The following is a 23058-nucleotide window of genomic DNA, read 5'->3' on the forward strand; positions in this document are numbered from 1 at the left end:
CTGCTTCAAGCAGGCTTCAGTCACACCATGCCCAAGAAGAACATGGTAACTTGCCTCAATGATCATCACCTAGTAGCACTTACATCCACTGCGATGAAGTGCTTTGAAAGGTTGGTCATGAAGCACATCAACTCCTGCTTAAAGAATGATTTGCATTTGCTCTAACTTTGCGACACAGCAGGAAAAACTGTGAGGAGTTTCAAAAACCCGGCAGTGCACAATTCACACAACTGCTCATGGTTCCAGAACACATCCTCTACAGTCAAGAGAGCTTACCAACACCTCTACTTTCTGAAGAAGCAGAAGATAGCTGGGCATCAATACCCTTGACCTCGTACAGATCGCAGTAGAGAGCATCCTAACATAGTTTATCACTACATGGTACAGAAGCTGCACTGTGGTGGACAGGATGGCTCTACAGCAGGTAGTTAAAACTGCCAAATCACCAACACCAGCCTATCCATCAAGGACATATATACCAAAAAGTGTCCCGAAAAAAAGGCCAGCAATATCATGAAGGAACGCACCCACACATCCTGCTTAAGGACTGTTCATCACACTGCAAAAGGGAAGAGGCTATACAGTGTCAACACATGGACCACTAGACTCAAAGTCAGTTACTTCCCCCCATCATCAGGCTGATCAACAAATTCACCCATTAATCCACCCGCCCCCACTACATACACTCTTCTCCATAGCCCCTCAGCACCCTTCGTCCCCATGCACTGCCACTTTACAATTACACTGCACACCTCAAAACTACACTGATGCAGTCGGCATCCTACTGTTTAGTCATTGGCCCTGCTGCTACCTAGAAGAGTTCCTTTTACCAAGAGTCACTTTGCCATTTCCTGTCATGTCAATCTTTATGTATGGATATTCATGCACCAAGCATCATTTTAGATACATACAATCGGTTTATGGATATAATCTAATCTTATATATTTACTATGTATTTACAACCACACTCAAAACAGTTACTTATACATTGTTTTATAGGATTGCTTTTATATTTATATTTGAGTTTTTATGCTTATGTTTTTTTACAGTGCATCAGAACTGGAACAACAATCATTTTGTTCTCCTTTATACTCGTACTGAAGAATAGCAATAATCTTGAATCTTGTTTAAATCATCTATTCCCCTTCACCAAAAGAAACGGCTACCACACTTATCCAAATTCTTCTACTCTTCACATTGATATAAGACAAAGTGAGATGAAGAGGAAGGAGGATGTAAAAAGGCTTCAAGGGGATTTAGATAAGCTAAAGGAGTGGATGAGAACATGGCTGATGGAAAATAAAGTACAAGATTTCAGCACACTATGGAAAGCAGAATATTTTTCAGATGATGAAAGATTGGCAAACATTGATGTTCAACAAGACCTGGGTGTCCACTTTCACAAGTCACTGAAAGTCAACATGCAGGCTGAGAAAGTAATTATAGTAAGGAAAATGGTATGAAGGCCTTTATAAATGAGAGAATAGAAGTACAGAAGTAAAGTTATCTGAGAGAAATCATAGAGGGCAATAATCAAATCAACTACATGAAGTTCAGCAGCATTGCTGATTTGTTTTAACCAAGATTTCCCCTGAACCAGAGAAGAGAAAAAAAAATCCATATCATAGGTGATCCATTCACTTTTGAAGATTCTGATCACCCTACTTTTAAAACTTGAGCCTTGGGAAACATTCAGTTATTAATAAAATCCAAAGGCTGTGAAGCAGGGAATGAGTTTGCTGCCACAAGATAGTTTCACAAGTACGTACATTACATTCAGGAGTGGGAGACAGCAGTGGCTTGTGCCAGTGAAAATTGAGCAATTGTTTCCACAGTGGCAATCCAAGAACATGATGCTCAGAATTTAGAAGCCCAGTGTCTTTAGTCAGACCATAAAGCTACATAACATTGTTAAAAACTGTACTGCAAACAAAGCGTATGCAGAAATAGAAGCATAGCTCAAGCCATAAAGACAGCCCAAATGCTGTAATTATCAATTATCACTTGCAAAATTTAAAAATGCATAATCAGAATGCTAATCAGAATGCGGGTTTTCTTCAGAATTAACTGATGTGAAATAAAAATAGTACATACTAAAATTAAAATGAAGCAGTACCATAGGTTACATGAGAACAGAGGGATTAAGCCACTTGTCCCCTCAAATAATGTCAGTAAGATCACCACTGCAAACCAGCTCCAACTGTCTCTCTACCAAATCCCTTGGAAACCATTACTCCATACCCTTCAATACCATCAGTCAATAAAAAATTATCAACCTCAGATTTTAAACTGACAAAAGATCCAAGCACTCAGTACCCTCCAGTCTTTCATCTTCCTTTGCACACAGAAGTGTCATATAATTTCACTCCTGCAAGACCTGGCCCTAAATTTTAAGAATGTCAGGAATAGTGAACTTAAGGAACAAGCAAAATTGTGTTGGCATACAGCATGCAGCGTCACCCCTCAATTCTTAAGTGCATTTATTTTCCTTTCTTTGATCTTTTATGAGTATGTACAGTTTATAATTTCACATTCCTCATGTTATGAGGTATAATAAACAAGACTTTTAAAAACGATGTTACTTCAATTGTTTTTAAAGATCAACACAGACATTTTAAGCATGTTTTCTAAAATTCTTCATTAATTTAATCTGTTATACTTTCATTAATTAGAAAACAATGGATATGTAAGAGTTATCCTTCATCCTTAAAAGTCTATAATTATTGTTGCTAGTTCATTAATCAAAGATAATATCTGCTCAAAATTACCACAGGATGCAAGAATACTTTTTTGTTAAAAGATTATTTCTAATTTGGAGACACACTTCCAAAAAAGTTTGCCACCCCTTTTTATTGACACTGCATCCATGTCCATGACTCAGCAAGAAGCAGAGGCTGTGTCCATTATTTGCTCTCATTTCCCTATCACAGTTAAAATACTTCAACATAACTCGAGCATTTATTAGTATTAGCTCTGACAATTTGAACCTTGGAGATATGGTAGCTTTCCTAAACTGCGGTACCTCAATCTCAATATAACCTAACCAAACATGATAGTGATGTAAAAAAAATTTCAACCCTTCTGCAACCTGATGTTGCCATCCATAATGATTATAATCAGTAGTGTTTTCAACAAACGTGGGCACTAATATGCTGAGAGCTAGGCAGAAACTAAATTTCCAGGCAAGCAGCTACATCTACCCATCCTTTAAATAGCTGTGACCCTTTTCAAGTATTCAGTCACTTTTCGACTCTTATTATATTTCAACAAATTCAGATTCAGTTTATTGTCATTTAGAAACCACAAATGCAAAGCAGTTAAAAAATGAGACAACGTTCCTCCAGAATGATATCACAAAAGCATATGACAAAACAGACTACACCAGAAAATCCACGTAACGTTTGGCAATCCCCAGTCCAGAGTCTGGACAGGCTGCTGTGTATTAATATTGCACTACCGTCTTAGCGCGTTCCCCGGAAAGGAGCTCCAAAACCACCAAACAAGACCAAAAACTAAAGCTACAAGACCTGCACAAAATCACATAGTTACAACAGTGCAAACAATAGCATAATTGATGAAAAAAAACAGACTATAGGCACAGTAAAAATAGTCCAAAGATGTTAAAGGACTACAAGTTCGAAAGAAATCACCACATAGTTTCCACAAGTCCCCAGGGTCCTGACAGACTCGCCATCCCATGCCAGCGGCAGAAGGGAATACCCCCACTATGGTCTTCCACGGTACCGCCCGACTCAGCCTTGCAGACGCAGCACACAATGAAAGCTCCTTCAAAACCAGCCTCGCAGACACAGCACACACCGAAAGCGACCTGACCGCAGCGGACTCCGAGTCCGTCGAACCTCCGAGCCGACGACTATCTCCCTCCGGCACAGCTTCTCCGAGCACCATCCTCTGCCGAGCGTATTAAGACGGCCGCACCAACGGCCATCAGCAACGCGACCCCGAGGTTCTTCCCAGCAGAGTCCCGGACCTCACAGCAGCAACGAAAAAGGTCTTCCTGGAAATTTCCCGATGTTCCTCCATGCTCCCACATCCATTTTCAATTGATTATGATTGCGCACAGCACCCCACTTCACAAATGTAGGCTGGTTTCTGTTCAATTCATCTTTCTTAAGCAGTAGAATGGGCTGCTCAAAACTTCGGTGAACCACAGTTTTTGGTTCAATAATAGATTTCTTTAAAGGTCCAGCTTGCTTTCCTGTTCCATTAATGTAAATTCTAAACACAAAATGATGAAACAACCTGTCTCATTTATTTCCAGTACCATATCCACTGTTATCATAATCATAACTCCTCTGCTGCTAACTGTACTCTTTTCCTTATTGTAACTATTAAAAAGTGTTCCCTGTATTCTCCAGATTAGTATTTGTGCTAATTTGAGTTTAATTTCCTTTCTCTAAATTTTTGACTGTTATTTTACAAAGGCATTTTGTAGTATATACTTTGCTGCACGGATGAACTTGTGTCCCTCCAATATTTAACAATATACTTACAAGATTAACAATAAAATAGCTAAAGACCGTATTTGTAGTACTTCGTCTCCTTTGCACTTGTACATTGAAATATTTCAAGTCACTACAAGTTTGGCATGGCACTGAAGAACAACATCGGGCCGGTATAGGAAAGACTGAAGCAGTCCAGTTCAATTCCAACAGGAACCTTCAACCATCAGTCATCAAATGCGGTCACCCAAACCAAGTGGCACAGTATTGCAGTGGTTAGCGCATCATTTTGCAGAGCCAGCAATCTGGGCTCAATTTCTGCTGCTGTATGTATATTGCTTGTACGTTCTCCACATGAATGTGGGTTTCCTCCTGTTTACTCCCACACTCCAAAGATGGGCAGAGCAGTAGGTTAATTAGTCACATGGGAGTAACTGGGAGGCAAGGACTCGTTGGTCTGGAAGGACCTATTACCCTGCTGTACCTCTAGATAAACAAACAGTGCTGTCACATTAGTCCATAGGAGACTCAGCTCATTTCATGAATAAATCCTTGGATTAAGATACTAGAAATTCATATGTCCAAGGTGCTGGCGCCGACTCTGAAATTCTGGTAAAAGCAATTAAAAAGCTAGAAAGACTATTTGCCTTTAACTGGTCATGCTCTACAGGCCAAGAACATTTATTGCCTCTCCCCAATTTCAGTCAAGCAGCAATAAATGGCAATTTCAGCTGGAAAGACCTAAGACTTGGAGCAGAATGTGCTCCCTTCCCACAAATCTTCTACCTTTGCCATTTTTGGTGGCTGAGGTTGCAGGCTTGCCACGTGCTGTCAAAGCAGCTTCTTGTCACATGTCCAAGGTACAGTGAAAAACGCAACCATGAGGAAATCTGCAGATGCTGGAAATTCAAACAACACACATAAAATGCTGGTGGAACGCAGCAGGCCAGGCAGCATCTACAGGAAGAAGTACAGTCGACATTTCAGGCCAAGACCCTTCGTCAGGACTAACTGAAAGGAGAGACAGTAAGAGATTTGAAAGTGGGAGGGGGAGGGGGAGATCCAAAATGATAGGAGAAGACAGGAGGGGGTGGGATAAAGCTGAGAGCTGGAAAGTTGATTGGCAAAAGGGATACACAGCTGGAGAAAGGAGAGGATCATGGAACGGCAGGCCTAGGAAGAAAGAAAGGGGGAGCGGAGCACCAGAGGGTGATGGAGAGCAGGCAAGGAGTGGTAGTGAGAGGGGCAGAGAGAGAAAAAGAGAAAAAGGAGGAAAAAATAATAGATAGATAGATAGATATAGATAGATAAATAAGGGATGGGGTAAGGGGGGGGGGCATCAATGGAAGTTAGAGAAATCAATGTTCATGCTATCAAGTTGGAGGCTACCTAGACAGAATATAAGGTGTTGTTCCGCCAACCTGAGTGTGGCTTCATCATGACAGTAGAGGAGGCCATGGATAGACATACCAGAATGGGAATGGGACGTGGAATTAAAATGTGTGGCCACTGGGAGATCCTGCTTTCTCTGGTGGACAGAGCGTAGGTGTTCAGCGAAACGGTCTCCCAGTCTGCGTCAGATCTCACCAATATATAAAAGGCCACACCGGGAGCACCGGACACACCAGCTGACTCACAGGTAACGTGTCGCCTCACCTGGAAGGACTGTCTGGGGCCCTGAATGGTGGTAAGGGAGGAAGTGTAAGGGCAGGTGTAGCACTTGTTCCACTTACAAGGATAAGTGCCAGGAGGGAGATCGGTGGGAAGGGATGGGAGGGGACGAATGGACGAAGGAGTCGCGTAGGGAGCGATCCCTGCGGAAAACAGAAAGGGGGGGGAGGGAAAGATGTGCTTGGTGGTGGGATCCCGTTGGAGGTGGCGGAAGTTACGGAGAATTATATATTGGACACGGAGGCTGGAAGGGTGGTAGGTGAGGACAAGGGGAACCCTATCTCTAGTGGGGTGGTGGGAAAAACAGTGAAAAATTTTTCTTGCATACCATTCATACATATCAATTCATTATAATCATGCACTGTGGCAGTACAAGGTAAACCAATGATAGACTGCAGAATAAAGTGCAGGTAGACAATAAGGTGCAAGGATCTAACAAGATAGATTGTGAGGTCAAGAGCCCACCTTACAAGGAAACAATTCAAAAGTCTCAGCAGAATAGAAGCTATCCTCATAATTACAGTCATTTTTGCGATATATTCCGGTCTAAACTGCTTGTGGTTCTACATGCAGCCTGTATGGTTGACAATTCAATGCAGTCAATCTCTGGGATTGTCTGTCTAATTTGCACACCCTACCTAGAGTAGTGATGACCAGATCATTAAACATATTTATCTACCTTCACCTTAAATATTTAAATGATAAGGAATTGAGCATTATAAGAAATTAGAAAAGGAATGGAGGTCAACATAGATCAGCTACAATTACATAATTTGAGGGGTCTGGTGCCTAAAAAAATATATGAAGCCGGAGAGGGGGCACTTTTGTGTGCATGAGGAGGACTGCTTTTCCCAAAGAGTACTGAATCTGTGGAATTCTCTGCACAATGAAGCAGTGGAGGCTACCTCAGTAAATACACTTAAAACAAAAGATTGCGGATAGATTTTTGCATATTAGGGGAATTAAGGGTTATATGGAAAAGTTAGGTACGTGGAGAGGAGTCCGTGATCAGATCCGCCATGATCTTATTGAATGGCAGAACAGGCTTGACGGGCCAGAAGGCTCTTATTTGTTATAAGAGCTCGTGCTCTTATTTCTTATGAAATTCCCAAACTGAAGCCCTGGATGAACTGGGAGAACTGCAGACTGCTAAGGGCTCTATCTGTAACATTAAAGACCAGTGATCCATAATCTACAAAATGTCAAGCTACGGCCTAGGAAATGCTTGACAGTGAAAAGGCAAATCTGAGAAAAGCTAGAGACAGAATCAGATGACAATAACACCAAAAGACGCAAGAGCAGAATTAGGTATTTGGCCGATCAAGTCTGCTCCACCATTCAATCATGGCTGATTTATTTTCTCTCTCAACCCTTGAAGAGGATGCTTAACAAGCTGTGGCAGGGTTTGCATGCAAAATCTAACAGCATGAAGTGATGCTTCATTCCCTGATGAGCACAACCCTTTTATGCACACTTTGAAAGGGAGAATATCACTACACCCATGAGTCCCCCAGAGCATCCAACAGCTCTGTGATCTCTATCATAGACACTGATGTCAGATCATTATTTAAGAGAGCAAAATCTGCGAGGCATCAGGCTCCGGTGTGTTCAGGAAGGTTTCTTGACACAATATGTAGATAAGCCTACAAAAGGAGAGGCTGTACTTGATCTGGCATTGGGAGATGAACCTGGTCAAGGGTCAGGTCTCTCAATGGGAGAGCATTTTGGAGATAGTGATCACAATTCTATCTCCTTTACCATAGCATTGGAGAGGGTTAGGAACAGACAAGTTAGGGAAACGTTTAATTGGAGTAAGGGGAAATATGAGGCTATCAGGCAGGAACGTGGAAGCATAAATTGGAAACAGATGTTCTCAGGGATACGTATGGAAGAAATGTGGCAAATATTCAGGGGATATTTGTGCAGAGTTCTGCACAGATACGCTCCAATGAGACAGAAAGGATGGTAGGGTACAGGAACCATGGTGTACAAAGGCTGTTGTAAATCCAGTCAAGAAAAGCTTACTAAAGGTTCAAAACACAAGGTAATGATAGAGAACTAGAAGATTATAAGAATAGTAGGAAAAAGCTTAAGAATGAAATTAGGAGAGCCGGAAGGGGCCATGAGAAGGCCTTAGCGGTTGGGAGTCACAATCGCAGCATGTGAAAACCTGGCCTGGAGTTCAAGGCTGGAGTCGCAGTTGGAGGCTGCGCAATCACTTTGAAGGTGTTCATGGTTGTTGGAACCCGCGTTGATGGTGCTGGAGTCTGAGTTTTGCTATGATTGTGACTCCTGTCTCTCCTTCCCCCACCACCACTCTGCAACCCCGTCTTCCTCAGATCCCACCGTCAGCTCCTAGGCCCTCAGAGGCTCCATCTTCCTCTCACCCCAACCCTCCCCTCTCCACCAACACCACCAGCCTCCCCCCTCCCCCCTCTGATCCCGTCTCTCATCCACACCTGGTCTTTACCATCCCATCCGACCTTCAACTCTTTGAGGCAGAGCGCTCTATTCTCAGTAAAAGCCTCACCTTTGTCCCCCTTCGCCCACACCTCAGCGAGTTCCGCATATGCCATGACGCTGAACTCTTCTTCTGCCGGCTCTGTCTTCGAGCCTACTTCTTCGGCAATGACTCTCCCACCCCCACTGATGACCCTTTCTCCAGTCTTCAACCCTCCTCCTCTTCATGGACACCCCATTCTGGTCTTCTGCCTGCTCTGGATCTCTTTATTGCTAACTGCCAACAGGACATCAACCATCTCGACTTCACCACACCTTGTTCCAATTCCAACCTCACTCCTTCCAAACGCTCGGTTCTTCTCTCCCTCTGCTCCAATCCCAACCTCACTATAAAACCCGCTGATAAGGGGTGGCACTGTTGTGGTCTGACGTATTGGCCTCTACCTGGTCGTTGATACCTCTTCTTATTTACTCCTCGATCGTGACCCCACTAAGGAGCACCAGGCCACTGTCTCCCACACCATCACCAACCTTATCAGCTCTGGGGATCTCCCATCCACTACCACCAACCTCATAGTTCCCACACCCCGTACTTCCCGTTTCTACCTCCTACCCAGGATCCACAAACCTGCCTGTCCAGGTAGACCTATTGTCTCAGCTTGCTCCTGTCCCACCAAACTCATTTCTGCATACCCTGACACTGTTTTATCCCCCCTTGTTCAATCGCTTCCCACCTATGTTCGTGACATTTCTCACGCTTTGAATTTTTTCGATGATTTTAAGCTCCCTGCCCCCCACCGCCTTATATTTACCATGGACATCCCACCCCTATATACCTCCATCCCCCACCCAGATGGTCTCAAAGCTCTTCGCTTCTTTTTGGATTCCAGACCTAACCAATTCCCCTCTACCACCACTCTCCTCCGTCTAGCAGAATTAGTCCTTACTCTCAATAACTTCTCCTTTGGCTCCTCCCACTTCCTCCAAACTAAAGGTGTAGCCATGGACACCCGTATGGGTCCCAGCTATGCCTGCCTATTTGTTGGCTTTGTAGAACAGTCCATGTTCCAAGCCTATACAGGTATCCATCCCCCTCTTTTCCTTCGCTACATCAACAACTGCATTGGCGCTGCCTCCTGCACGCATGCTGAGCTCGTTCACTTTATTAACTTTGCCTCCAACTTTCACCCCGCCCTCAAATTTACCTGGTCCATTTCCGACACCTCCCTCCCCTTTCTTGATCTTTCCGTCTCCATCTTTGGAGACAGCTTATTTACTGATATCTACTATAAGCCTACAGACTCTCACAGCTACCTGGACTATTCCTCTCCCTACCCTGTCTCTTGCAAAAATGCCATTCCCTTCTCGCAATTCATCCATCTCCACCGCATCTGCTCTCAGGATGAGGCTTTTCATTCCAGGACGAAGGAGATGTCTTCCTTTTTTAAACAAAGGGGCTTCCCTTCCTCCACCATCAACTCTGCTCTCAAACGCATCTCTCCCATTTCACGCACATCTGCTCTCACCTCATCCTCTTGCCACCCCATTCGGGATAGGGTTCCCCTTGCACTCAAGAGTGCTCAGAGAATCTCGTACTCTCAGTCACTTCACACCACAGAAAACGGCACTAGCACCAGCCTGATGAGCCTATAAGGCTCTGGACAGACTTTTAGAAGTGGAGTGCATTGACTGGTTACATCAAAGTCTGGCACGCAGACTCCAATGCACAGAATCGCATGAGGTTTATCAACTCAGCTAATTCCATCAGAGGCACGACACTTCCTGTCATCAGGGACATCAACAAGAATCACTGCCATAAAGAAAAAAGTACAGGAGGCTGAAAACCCATACACAATGAACTAGGAACAGCTTCTTTCCTCCCACCATTAGATCTCTGAACAATCCATTAACTCAAATGGAATACAAGAAAATAGGGAACGAAGTACGAAATTGAAAAGTAAGACCTCAGGGGCAGTAATCTCTGGATTGCTGTCTGTGCCATACTCCAGTAAGGATAAGAATAGGATGATATTGCAGACGAATGTGTGGCTGATGAATTGCAGGGGGCAGGGTTTCATATTTGTGGATCATTGGGAATGCTTCTGAGGAAGGCACAGCCTGTACAAGAAGAATTGGTTACACCTGAATTTGAAGGGGTCTTGTAGCCTTGGGGGAAGATTTGCTAGAGCTGTTAAGAATTTAAACTAGATTGGCAGGGTGATTGCAACCAATGAGATAAATCAGAGGATGAGGCTTTTGGTCTACAGGTTGATACAGAGTGCAGAGACACTGAGGAAGGATGTTGTGGCACAGTAGTGTAGTGGTTAGCGTAATGCTATTACCACACCTGCAACCTCGGTTTAATTCTCACTGTTGTCTGTAAGGAGTTTTACATTCTCCCCATGTCCATGTGGGTTTCATCTGGGTGCTCTATTCCAACCCCCACCCCACATTCCACAGACATACAGGTTAGTAGGTTAATTGGTCACATGGATATAATTAGGCAGTGCAAGCTGCTTGGGTTGGAAGAACCTGCTACTATACTGTATCTCAAAACAGACAGGCAATTACAGTCAGTTGGATTAATTAAAGTACGTCAATTTGAACGCAAAAAGTACCAGGAACAAGGGTAATGAACTCAGTGCGTGGGTCAGTAAATTGAACTATGATGTGTGGTCATTGCAGAGACTAGGCTGTCACAAGGACCAGAATGGCTGCTGAATGTTCTGGGTTTAAATATTTCAAAAGGGACAAGGAGGTGGGAGCAAAAGAAGTGGCAGTGCGACAATGCTAATCAGGAATAGTATCACCAGATACAGAATGGGAGAGATCATCTACTGAGACTGTGTGCATGGAAGTCAGAGAAAGGGAGCAATCACTCTTTTGGGAATATTTTATAGGACCCCCCCCCCCCAGTGGTAACAGAGAAGAACCAGATCAGGAAGCAGATTTTGGAAAGGTAAACAAATAACAGGCTTGTTAACATAAATTATTTCAACTTCCCTACGCTCAGGAGGCCAGGCCGCACTTACTGAAAAGATAAACCATTGATGTTTCAGACCAAGACCCTGCATCAGAACCTTTGGTCTGAAATGTCAACTGTCTACTCTTTTCCATAGATGCTGGCTGGCCTGAGGTTCCTCCAGCATTTTGTATGTGTTATTTTGATTTACAGCATCTGCAGATCTTCTCGTTTGTGTTCCAACTTCCATACTGATTGGCATCTCCTAAGTGCAAAACATTCAAGTGGGGTGGAATTCATTAGCTGTGTCTGGGAAAGGTTCCTGACACAATATGTAGACAGGCCGATTAAGAAGAGGCCATACTGAATCTGGTACAAGGCAATGAACCAGGTCAGGTGTCAGATCTTTCAGTGGGTGAGCATTTTAGAGACAATGACTACAGCAACCTGACCTTAGCAGGAGATTGAAGCAGACAGTTTGGGAAAGTATTTAAATGGGGGAGGGGGAACTATGATGCTATTTGGCAGGAACAGATGCACTCAGAAATACACAACAAAAATGTAGAGGTTGTCTAGGGATGAGGTACTGAATAGGTTTGTCCCATTGAAGGAAATGATGGTAGGATACAAGAACCATGGTTGAAAAGAAAGGTAGAACATCGAGGCAAGTAGAAGAAAGAAGTTTAAGGTTTAGGAAGCAAGGATCAGACACGGTTCTTGAGAGTTACATAGTACCCAGGAAAGACTTTAAGAATGGACTTCAGAGAACCAGAAGGGGACAGGAAAAGGCCTTGGCAACTCCAGGCATTTTATATATCGGTGAAGAAGAGAAAATGACTGGATTCAGGTTAGGACCGATCAGGGATCCAGAAACTGCTTAGGCAAAGATACAGCAATAGCTGGTGACTGGCCAATACACTGTTTATAGCGCTGAAAATCCGGTATCCAAACCTAGCCACATCTCTGGCCAAGCAACTTCAATACACAATGGCTGCTATCTGACCAATGCCTTAAATTGTGCAGTCATGCTTTGCCCACAAAATCCACAATAAAAAGTATAGTAGATACCCTATTTACTGTCATTCAAAGCAAGAAGTAACTTTGTGAGGTATAATCAACCCAATTACCTACTCACTGAAGCTCGGTTTCTGCCTCATTGCTACACCACTGCAGATTGGTTTAAAAGTCTTAATTTGACCAAGGATGATATCACTCAAGACCTACCACACAGTTGAACTGAAGGTGCCTTAGCAAAACTGAACTCAAAGAATAGAGTATCATCCTCCACTGATTGCTCATACCTATCATGAAAAAATGGACATGGTTGGTGACCATTTGGCTGCTTTATCAACAATTACAAAATCAAAAGTAGAAAACTTTAGAATGGATCATACAAAATTCAATAACAATTCAAGCTCCAAAGATAAACATATAATTCCTTATTTTCTCCAAATTAAGACCTGACTAAATTAATATTTCTACCACACATGCCAGAAAATGACCATTGCTAACAATAAGGGAATGTCACCAACACCTAAACATTTAAACAAGTTTCAATTGTTGAGCAACATCTGGGAAGTAAACATCATACAAGAGAAGTTCTGAAGTTGGGCATCCAGTAATATATGATACAATTTATGATTATACACTATCCCCAAGGCACATCCCAATCATTAAGCAATACTGTCCATTTGGCTGGAAGAACGATGCCCCATTACAATTAGGTCAAAAGAATCCTAAACAAAGAAACCCAAATACCACACTATCCACAGCACGGTGTATAGTATATTAAAATTGCAGCAAAGTTCTTCATGGATCCATTGCCATCACTTCCAAAATCATGATCTCTTCTACATACAAGGACAAGCGCATGAGATTATCATAACAGCAGGCTCCCCAAAGTGTAGACCAACTTGACCAAAATGTCATTAACTTTTTCAGATAATTGCTTTTCATCGTGGAGTTTCTAGCATAAGAGTTCCTTCGCCACACAAGGACTGCTGCAGTTCAATACCATCAGCACTTGGGAAATTAGATTTTAAAAAAATAACCACTGACCTTATCAGCATGATCAACCCTATATAAGAATATAGATTACTCATGATTTAATGAGACAAGCTTGCCCTCAATGGCCTACTTGTTTATGTTGCAGTGAAAAGTTGACGTTATAACTAATTATTGCAGGAAATGACAGGTCCTCTAATATTGCCTTTAGGACAGGCAATCTGATTTCACCAAGGTGCAAGAACCAGCAGATAGCAGAATTGAGATTAAAATCTCAACAGGTAATCAGTGGGGTGAAAGATATTGAGGAATATATTGTTCTTGTTTGAGTGAATGCACAGAACTACTTGCTTATTATATGTTTTAGTGGCACTGGCTTTATGTGAAATTACTTCCTAATGTTTAGCCTGTTTGACTACATCTGAAATCTTCAGTCTGACCCTCCATCTCTATTAACCAATCCAAATAAAGAAAACATTTTAAAACTTCAAACAATAATTGCAATACCTATGTTATTAATAACTGACTGCAGATGTCCTTCCTCAGGTCTTAAATGAGAATTGTAAATGATTCCTGATACTGATGGGTGCAGGAGAATCAGTTCCAGGGAAACAAGTAGGGGAAAAGAGATGATCTTTAGTGCTGGCATGGACTTGATGGAACAGACAGTCTCCTTCTGTTTTGTATGAAGGGGCCTAAATAGTGTAAATATGTAGGATTTATCTTGGAGAGATAAAACAATGGTTACAGATTAAGTAATGGGTTGAACAGTTTTCTTGGGAGACGAAGAAAATATTTTTATCCAGAGGATGGCAGAGTCTGGATCACACTGCATGACAAGCAGAAACCACATCAATTTAAATAATATTTGATTAGTTAGAGTGAAACAGCAGGCCCTTGGGCCATCTAGTCCAGACCAACTGTTGCACAGCAAGCTGGTACTCTATATCTCTATCCATGTACGTATCCAGATGTATTTTAAGTTTTGCTAATGCCTACCACCATCTCTGGCAAAATACACAAAACCCTTTACATGAAGAAGCTGTCCCTGATGTCTTTAGAAAATCGTTTGTCTCTGATATTAAACCAATGCTCTCTTCTTTTCGCACCCCCTCCAGGAATAAAGACTCTTCTTTCACCCTAACTATGCCCTTCCTGATTTGTATACTATCAGGTCATCCCCTAATCTTCTATGTTCTAAGAAATAAAGTCCAGGTCTATACAACCTCTCCATATAATTCAGGCACCAAGGTATGGGCAACATCCCAGAAAATAGTTGTGCCATATTTTTTTAGTTTAATAACATCCTTCCTTAACAGGGTGATCAAAACCCTTTTTTTAAAAAAAAAGTACTCAAAAAGTCTCATCAACATCTTACATAACTGCAACATAATGCCCAACATCTAAATTGAGGCCAGTAATCCAAATCCCTTCTTCACCATCTTATCTTAACTGCAATGCCACTTTCAGCAAACTGTGCATTCACACTCCTAGGTCCCTCTGTTCCATAATTCTCCCCGGCCCTACCATTCATTGTACAAATTCTATCCTAGTTTGATCTTCCAAAATCCTTGTAATTTTTCATAGCCTTCTACACCATCTATTACACCATCCAATTTAGATTGATTACCAGAGAAGACATGATCTTCAAGCTCATAAGCCTATGAAAGAAGGTGGAATAGGTAATTATTTTGTGACCAAGACCCACAATAATCTAATGGCCTCCTGTGTCAAATCTTTGCACAAGCTATGAATGAGACCAGAGTTTAAAAAAAGTTTTGGGGTTATAGCACTGGGTTAAGCTTTGTGATAAAGAAAATTTACACCTGAATTTATTGGAAACTCATTAAAAATAAATTTATAATTATGACATGAATTCCATGAACAATTTTGAGACAGTATTATAATTATACCATAAATAATAAGATTATTTGACAACAGAAGAATTAGGCCACTTGTCCCATCAGGTCTGCACCAACAGTCCATCATGGCCAATTTATTATCCCTCTCAACTGTATTCACCTGCTTTCTCTCTGTGACCACTGATGCCCTTACTAATCAAGTACCTATCAACTTCTACTTTAAATATACCCAATGATTTGGCCTCCACAGCTGCCCGTGGCAATGAATTCCACAGATTCACCACCCTCTGGCTAAAGAAATTCCTCCTTACCCATGTCTAAAGCAGGAGTTTCCATCCTGGGGTCCACGGATCCCTTGCTTAATGGTATTGGTCCAAAGCATAAAAAAGGGTGGGAACCCTTGTAGTAAAGGGGCGCCTTTCTATGCTGAGGCTGTGCCCTAGACTCCCTCATGATAGGAATCCCCTCTATCAAGACCTTTCAATATTCAATGTTTCAATGAGATCCCACCCTCAATCTTCTGAACTCCAGTGAGTACAGGCTCAGAGCCATCAAATGCTCCTCACAGGTTAACCTTTCCAGTCCCTGAAACAATCTCACAAATCTCCTCTGGTCCCTCTCCAATGCCAGCACATCCTTTCTAAGTGCCCAAAACTGCTCACAATACTCTAAGTGCAGTCTGACCAATGCCAAGTGCAATCTGATAAGCCTCAGCATCACATCCTTGCTTTATATTCTAGTTTTCTCAAATGAATGCTAACATTGCATTTGCCTTCCTCACCAATTCAACCTGTAAATTAACCTCAGGGAATCCTGTATGAGGACTCGTAAGTCCCTTTGCACCTCTCATTTTTGAATTTTCTTCCCATCTAGAAAATAGACTATGCCTTTATTCCTTCTACCAAAATGGTTGACCATATACTTCCCCACTTCTTTGCCCATTCTCCTAATCTAAAACCTTCTGTAGATTCCCTGTTCCTGCACCTGTCTTCATTTCATCCTGCATTTAGCCGCAAAACCGTCGATTCTGTTATCCAAATCTTTGACATATACAGTAATGTAATAGAAGTGGTCCCAACACCAACCCCTATGAAACACTAGTCACCAGCAGCCAACCAGAAAACGTCCCCTTTATTCCCACTCTTTGCCTCCTGCCATTCAATCTGCTATCCATGCCAGTATCTTTCCTGCAGAACCATGGGCTCTTATTTTGTTAAGCAGCCTCACGTGCAGCACCTTGTCAACAGCCTTCCAAAAATCCAAGTACACAACATCCTCTGACTCTCCTTTGTCTATTCTGCCTGTTATTTCCTTAAAGATTTCCAACAGATTTGTCAGGCAAGGTTTTTGTTTAAGGAAACCATGATGACTCCCATCTATTTTATCATGTGCCACCATCCACTGAAATCAGGCTAACTTGCCTATAATTTCCTGTTTTTGCCTCTCTCTATTTTAAAAAAAAGGAGAGTGGAGTGACATTTCTAATTTTCCAATCTACTAGAACCATTCCAAAATCTAGTGAATCCTGAAAGATGACAACTAATGCCTCCACAATCTCTTCAATACCACTGAGAACTCTGAGGACACCTTTTAACAGCAGCTACACTCACTTCTGCCTCCTGACACTCCTGAATTTCTAGCATTCTGCTATGGTCTTCCATAGTGAAGACTGAGACAAAATACTTAACTTCGTCCAACATTTCTTTGTCCCTCATCACTACCTCTCCAGCATCACTTCCAGCAAACTGATATCCACTTGTGTCTCTTTTACTCGATATATCTGAACTTCTTGTATCCTCATACTATCGGTTAGTTTACCCTCATATTTCCCTTCATATATTCTCTCTCTATAGATTTTAGTTATCTCCTGTTGGTTTTTAAAAGCTTCCCAATCCTCTAACATCTTGCAAATTTTTGCTCTTTTGTTTTTATGCTGTCTTTGACTTCCCTTTCACCTACAGTTGCCTCATTTTCCCTTTAGAATACATCATCTTTGGGATGTAACTATTCTGTGCCTTACGAATTGCTCCCAGAAACTCCAACCATTGCTGTTCTCACATCATCCCTGCTAGTGTCTCTCATCTTTCATGACTTGGTAGTTCACTTTACACCACTGTAATACTATGCAAGTAGGAACAGCAGTCAACAGGTCAGTTCCTTAAGCTTATTTTTTTTTACCAACTACATCACCATCAACCTCCACTTCAGTTTTACTCCATACTCAAAATCATAATCTAAAAAGGAATTATTTAAATTCCTTTCAAAGGAATTGGATGTTGTTGCTAAAGCCACTTCAGTCTTTGTGGTGCTGACGTTCCCACTGCCGTCAGACAGTGTGAGAACATTGCAATATATTTTTTAAGTCTGTATGGTGAATGACAGGGCAATCTGTAGGTAGCAGTGCTCCCTCATTCATACCCACTGCCCTCCTTCTAAACACATGTAATTTTTTTTTAGGTGTGGGAAAAGCCCAGTACATTTTGTGATGGTACTCTTGGCAATCACAGAACAAAACCAATAGATGGAATAAATGGATAATTTGTCAAGTCAACCTGTCTGCTTTGATGTTGAGCTTCTTCTGAACAGTTGGATCAAGTACAGAGTATTTTACCCAAATTCCTAGCATGTACCACATAACTGATGAAAAGACTTTCAGATGTTAAGACTGTAAGCTACTTGTCTCTGGATACCCAAACTCTGTCCTGCATTTTCAGCCACAATGTAGATGTAGCTAGTCCTGCTGAGTTTCTTATTAATGGATAGGGATGTCAATAGTGAGAAACTTGTTAACGATTACACTTAAATCTCCAACGTTTAAACTTCTTGGACATGATCATTGCCTCCAACTGTGGCAAATACTATTTATGCCAGACAAGTCCACACACCTCTGAATGTTATCTAGATGTTGTCACAGGCATTGTTTCAACCAGATGCAAATGGAACTGAATCAGAAGCAAGCAAGGGGTCAGGCTCAGTTACACACACATTACAAATTCCAGTTTGAAGTTTCGTATAGAACTCCGAGCCCTTTGTTGGATGGCTCCCGAGTGTACTCAAATTTGACCTTGTACTGGAATTCAACCCCATGTTAGAATCAACCCTCCAGATGCTATCATCCCTCTTATCTAAGGGATGCAGCAAAACTAATACACTGTATATATAGTCACCCAAAAAAGCAAGCACTTGTCTCTAATGGTAAATGAAGCGGCAGTGGAAAAGAACCCTTGAGCTAATTTTCTCTTCCGGAGGAGAAAGGGAAAAGGGAGTGAGAGGTAGCCTTGGAGCTGCAGGACAGACCTGGGGTCGCACCTGCTCCTACCGACAGCCAATGAATGGGTGCTACCGTTCAGTCTGTGGCCGTGCAGAGCTCACCTCGCTGTTGTGGCCTCGCAGGTTGAAGTTAATCCTCTGCGGGTTGCTGCGCTCCCTCCTGCAGTGACTCGCGGTGAAAGTCACGCCGACCACCCCTCTGCCGTTGCCGGTCGCCAACCAGCCCTCCTCGTAGCAACGCCGGCGGCACACGGGCTTCTCTTTCTCGCTCTTGGGCACACGGCCTTTCCACGACAGGCACAGAATGTTGGAGTCGCTGCACAGTACCGGGCCTTGCTCCACCGCCGCGAACATCCCGCTGAGCCCGAGGCCTGACTGCCTCGCTGCCGGGCGGCTGCTCATCAAACAGTGGCCGAAGCACGCCGACCTTCCCCTCAGGCGGCCGAGAGCAGCATCGGGGCCGGGCCTGGCCTGGCCTGACCGAGCCGAGCCGAGCCGAGCCGAGCCGGGGAGGGGTGGGGCCGGGCGGAGGCGCTGTGCCTACAACCCCCCCGCTCCGCGATACAGGGACGGGCGACCGACCGCTTCAGCCCGACCCGAGACCGTTGCCCATTGACGCGGCTGGAGCGCGCGTCCGCGCACGCGCAGGAGTGACGCGGGCGGCTCCGCTGTCGGCTGCGCCTCGAGCGTCACCGTTAACCCGGGAGCGCCCAGCGCGAGTGGCGGGCGGCGCGCTCACGCTCACGCTCACCCTGGCAGACGCGCGCACGTCACTGGGGGGTGGGGTGGGGTCTGCCCTCGCCCAGCGGCGTCGGGACGGCTCCTGAGGTGCGGCGGCTCCGGTTTCGGGGGCTTGGCTTCCCCGAGATAAAATGCAAGGGGCGCGATGCAGGTATCTTCATTGTGAAATCGTTGGAAGCAGGCTCGCCGGCCCACCGGCTGGTCCCGTTTGGCCCACATCCTCACGAACCTTTCCTAGCAATGTGCCTGCCCGAATATTTGTTACATGATGTAATTATACCCACCACCCTCTTGCAGATAAACCTGCTCCTCAGCTAAATCAGTTAGACTTTCCTAGGCTAGAGAGGGAAAAAAGTGACCATCCACTATCTCAGCATCTTAATTTTATAAACCTCCAAAAGGACACCCTTCAGCTTCCTGCAGTCCAGACGTCAGAGGAGAGTCCCACTCTTTCCCTCTAATTCAGGCCCTACTGCCCAGACAACGTACACGTCCATCTTTTTTGCACCCATTCCAGCCTATTCACATCATAGAGCACAGAACGTAACAGCACAATACAGACCTTTCGGCCCCATGCTGTTGTGCCAGACTTTTAACTTACTCCAAGATCAATCTAGCCCTTCCTGCTTCTACTTTTCTTTCATCCATATGCCTATCTGAGTTTCTTAATGTTCCTGCCTCTTATCACCATAGCTGGCAACACATTCCATGCACTTGCCACTCTGCAGAAAAAAAACCCAGCTCGAACGTCCTCATCCTCCAATCACCTTAAAAGTACGCCTCTTGCATGAGCCATTACCATCCTGTGAAAAAGTCTCTTCTTGCCTCCTTTCACCTTGTACAGCTCTGTTAAGTTGCGTCTCATCCTTCTTTCATTGATTCCGTTATGGTTATTCTATGGACTTACTAAATATGTCCATAAGAAAATTAATCTCAGGGTTGTATATGGTGTCTCTTACGTACGTCAATAATGAATTTACTTTGGACTTTGATGTAAGTGCTACTGGACCATAGTCATTGAGGCAGGTTACCACATTCTTCTTCAAGGCAGGTATGATTGAAGCCTGCTTGAATCAGTTGAGTGAGAGGTTGAAGATGTCAGATGGTGTACCTGGACCAGATGCTTTTCATGGGTTTGGCTTCAAAGACTGAAATCACAGGGTCGTCAGGACCTGCAGCAGTTCATGAAGGTGCCTCTGTGTACAGTCGGTCAAACTGAACATAAGGGGCCTAATGTGATGTGCTGATGATAGTTGGGCAGAGATTTCTTCAAGCTAGCCTGAATCCTGACAAGAATGTGAAAGCAGCACACAATCAATCACTTTATGGACATACAACCTATGTATATCAGATACCTTATGCCTTTATATTTATTGTGTTTTTTTACTATTGTGTTGCTCAGCTTGTTTTGTGCTGCATCGGATCCAGACTAACAATTACTTTGTTTTCCTTTACACTTGTGTACTGGAAATAACATTAAACCATCTTGAATCTTGAATGCTTGCTTTTGTCGGTATGTAAACTGCAATCAATAAAGGTCTCTTGGCAAGTTGAGTGGTCGCCACTTAATCAGTAGATGGTGGTCTCGGTGTGGAAGTTGCATGTTCCTCCTGTGACCACATGCCTTTCCTCGGGGTTCCTGCAATTTCCTCCCATATCCTGCAGACTGTTGGCAGATTAGTTGGCCAAAGTGTGCATAAGTGACAACAGAGTAAAAGGGAAATTGATGGGCGAGTGAGGAAGAATGGGCTGCAGAGCTACAAGGAACTAGGAGTGGGAGGATAGTTCTGATGAGATTACTTTGCCAGGGGCTGACCAAATCATATCCTGTATACATGCATTAGATTTGAGACCTATTTGTTCTGTCCTTTTACAGGTAGTGAGCTAATAATCTACTTCAGAATTATCAATAAAAACAAAGGATCAAGTTCAAGAAATGTTGTCACTCAAAGTCTGGTGGCTATTAAGGCAGGAAATATAACATTTAACATGGAACTACGAAGGTGAGGTCAAAGGGAAAATATTAAAAAAGATACGGAGAAAGGACAGGGAAATGGGATAATGGAAGTCAACCAATCATTCGAAAGGAGGTTCGGGCATGGGTTTCAAATTCAGCAGGAGCACTGGTGCATCAGGTATCATTTGAAATCCATGCACTCATACCCTTCAGAATTGTCCATGCTCCAAGGTACTGCTAAAATTCATCTTGTTACTTGTGAAAGCTAAAACTCTACATGAACCAGCACAACAGGCAATGTTTTAGGACATAATTTGCAGTAAAATATTACTGATTAAGTGTAGAAATGCCAGATCTTACAATATCACTCACCCACTGCTATCAGTTAGTCCACTTATGACGCTCTAGGAATACCGGAAGGGTTTTTCTCTCTCTCTCTTCATCTTGCCAACACTCTTGAGATCCATCCCTCCTCCTCTAACATTCCTGGGGGTCTCCCCCTCATCCTCACTACCAAAGCCTTCATTCTCCCTTCTAGGCACTCTCAGGGGCATCTTCCCCTCCTCAAACATTCCCAGAGTATCCATTCTCTCTCAGCCTCTTCTAGTTGTTTGGCCTGTCTCTCAGAAGGTCATGGAGAAATACTACTAAAGCTTGGCAGTGGTTTACAAGAACCCCCTTTCCGTGATGTTGGCTTAAGTGCTTGCAAATGTTATTCAGCATGGGACAGCACTGAGGGTGGAGGTAATCGGGAGGAGGAAGAGCACTGGGGGTGGAGGTAATCAGGAGGAGGTTTCCTTACTTTGATGACCTTGTGACATGAAAGTTTAAGGGTCTAGAGTTAGTGACACTTCAAGTGTCACTCCCTCCCATCTGCATATCACTGTGCAATACTGAGACCTATAGTGCGTCTTTGGATATAATTCCATGAGAGTCGCGGTTAAAACACAGAGCATTACAGCACAGTACAGGTCCATCAGCCCTTGATGTTGTGCCAACCTTTTAGTGTACTCTAAGGTCAATTTGACCTTTCTCTCCCCCAGAGTCCTCCATTTTTCTTTCATCAATCTGCCTATTTACGAGTTTTTTTTTTAAATCTCCCTAACATATCTACCTCTACCACCACCCCTGCCAGGGTATTTCATGCACCTAGCACTCTCTTCCCCTGCCCCCCCCCACACAACACCTTAAAGTTATGCCTTCTTGTGTTAGGAAAGTGTCTGGCTATCCACTCCATTTATGCCTGTAATCATTTTGTACACCTCTATCAAGTCACCTCTCAACCTCCTTTGCTCCAAAGAGAAAAGTCCTAGCTCACTTCAGAAGAGATGCCATCTAGACCAGGCATCATTCTGGTGAATCTTCTCTGCACCTTCCACATCCTTCCTATAATGAAACAACCAGTACTGAACCCAATAGTCCCAAGTGTGGTCTAACTAGGGTTTTAAAGAGCTACAGCATTTCCTCATGACTCGAACTCAATCCCCCAGCTAATGAAGGTCACAAATGCCTTCTTAACTACTCTAGCACCTTGTGCTGCAACCCCGAGATCCCTCTGTTCTTCCACATTGTTAAGAACCCTGCCATTATCCTTGTATTCTGCCTTCAGTTTTGACCTTCCAGTGAATCATTTCACACTTCTCTGGGTTGAACTTCATCTGCTATTTC

General features: G+C 43.4%; 1 protein-coding gene across 2 annotated transcripts in view; it reads right to left on the reverse strand.

The window, feature by feature from the left end:
• tulp4a (TUB like protein 4a) overlaps window positions 1-19346 on the reverse strand; it is a 187155-nt gene extending 167809 nt beyond the window's left edge. For both annotated transcript variants that reach the window (XR_009515206.1, XM_059986566.1), the window contains exon 1: window positions 18795-19346. Coding sequence is in view for 1 of the 2 variants with exons in the window: in XM_059986566.1 (XP_059842549.1) it covers window positions 18795-19094 (300 nt within the window). In the remaining variant the exon portion in view is untranslated. The remainder of the gene's footprint in view (window positions 1-18794) is intronic.
• Window positions 19347-23058: the final 3712 nt, after the last annotated feature.

This window comes from Hypanus sabinus, chromosome 12, assembly GCF_030144855.1.
Source record: "Hypanus sabinus isolate sHypSab1 chromosome 12, sHypSab1.hap1, whole genome shotgun sequence".
NCBI lineage: Eukaryota > Metazoa > Chordata > Chondrichthyes > Myliobatiformes > Dasyatidae > Hypanus > Hypanus sabinus.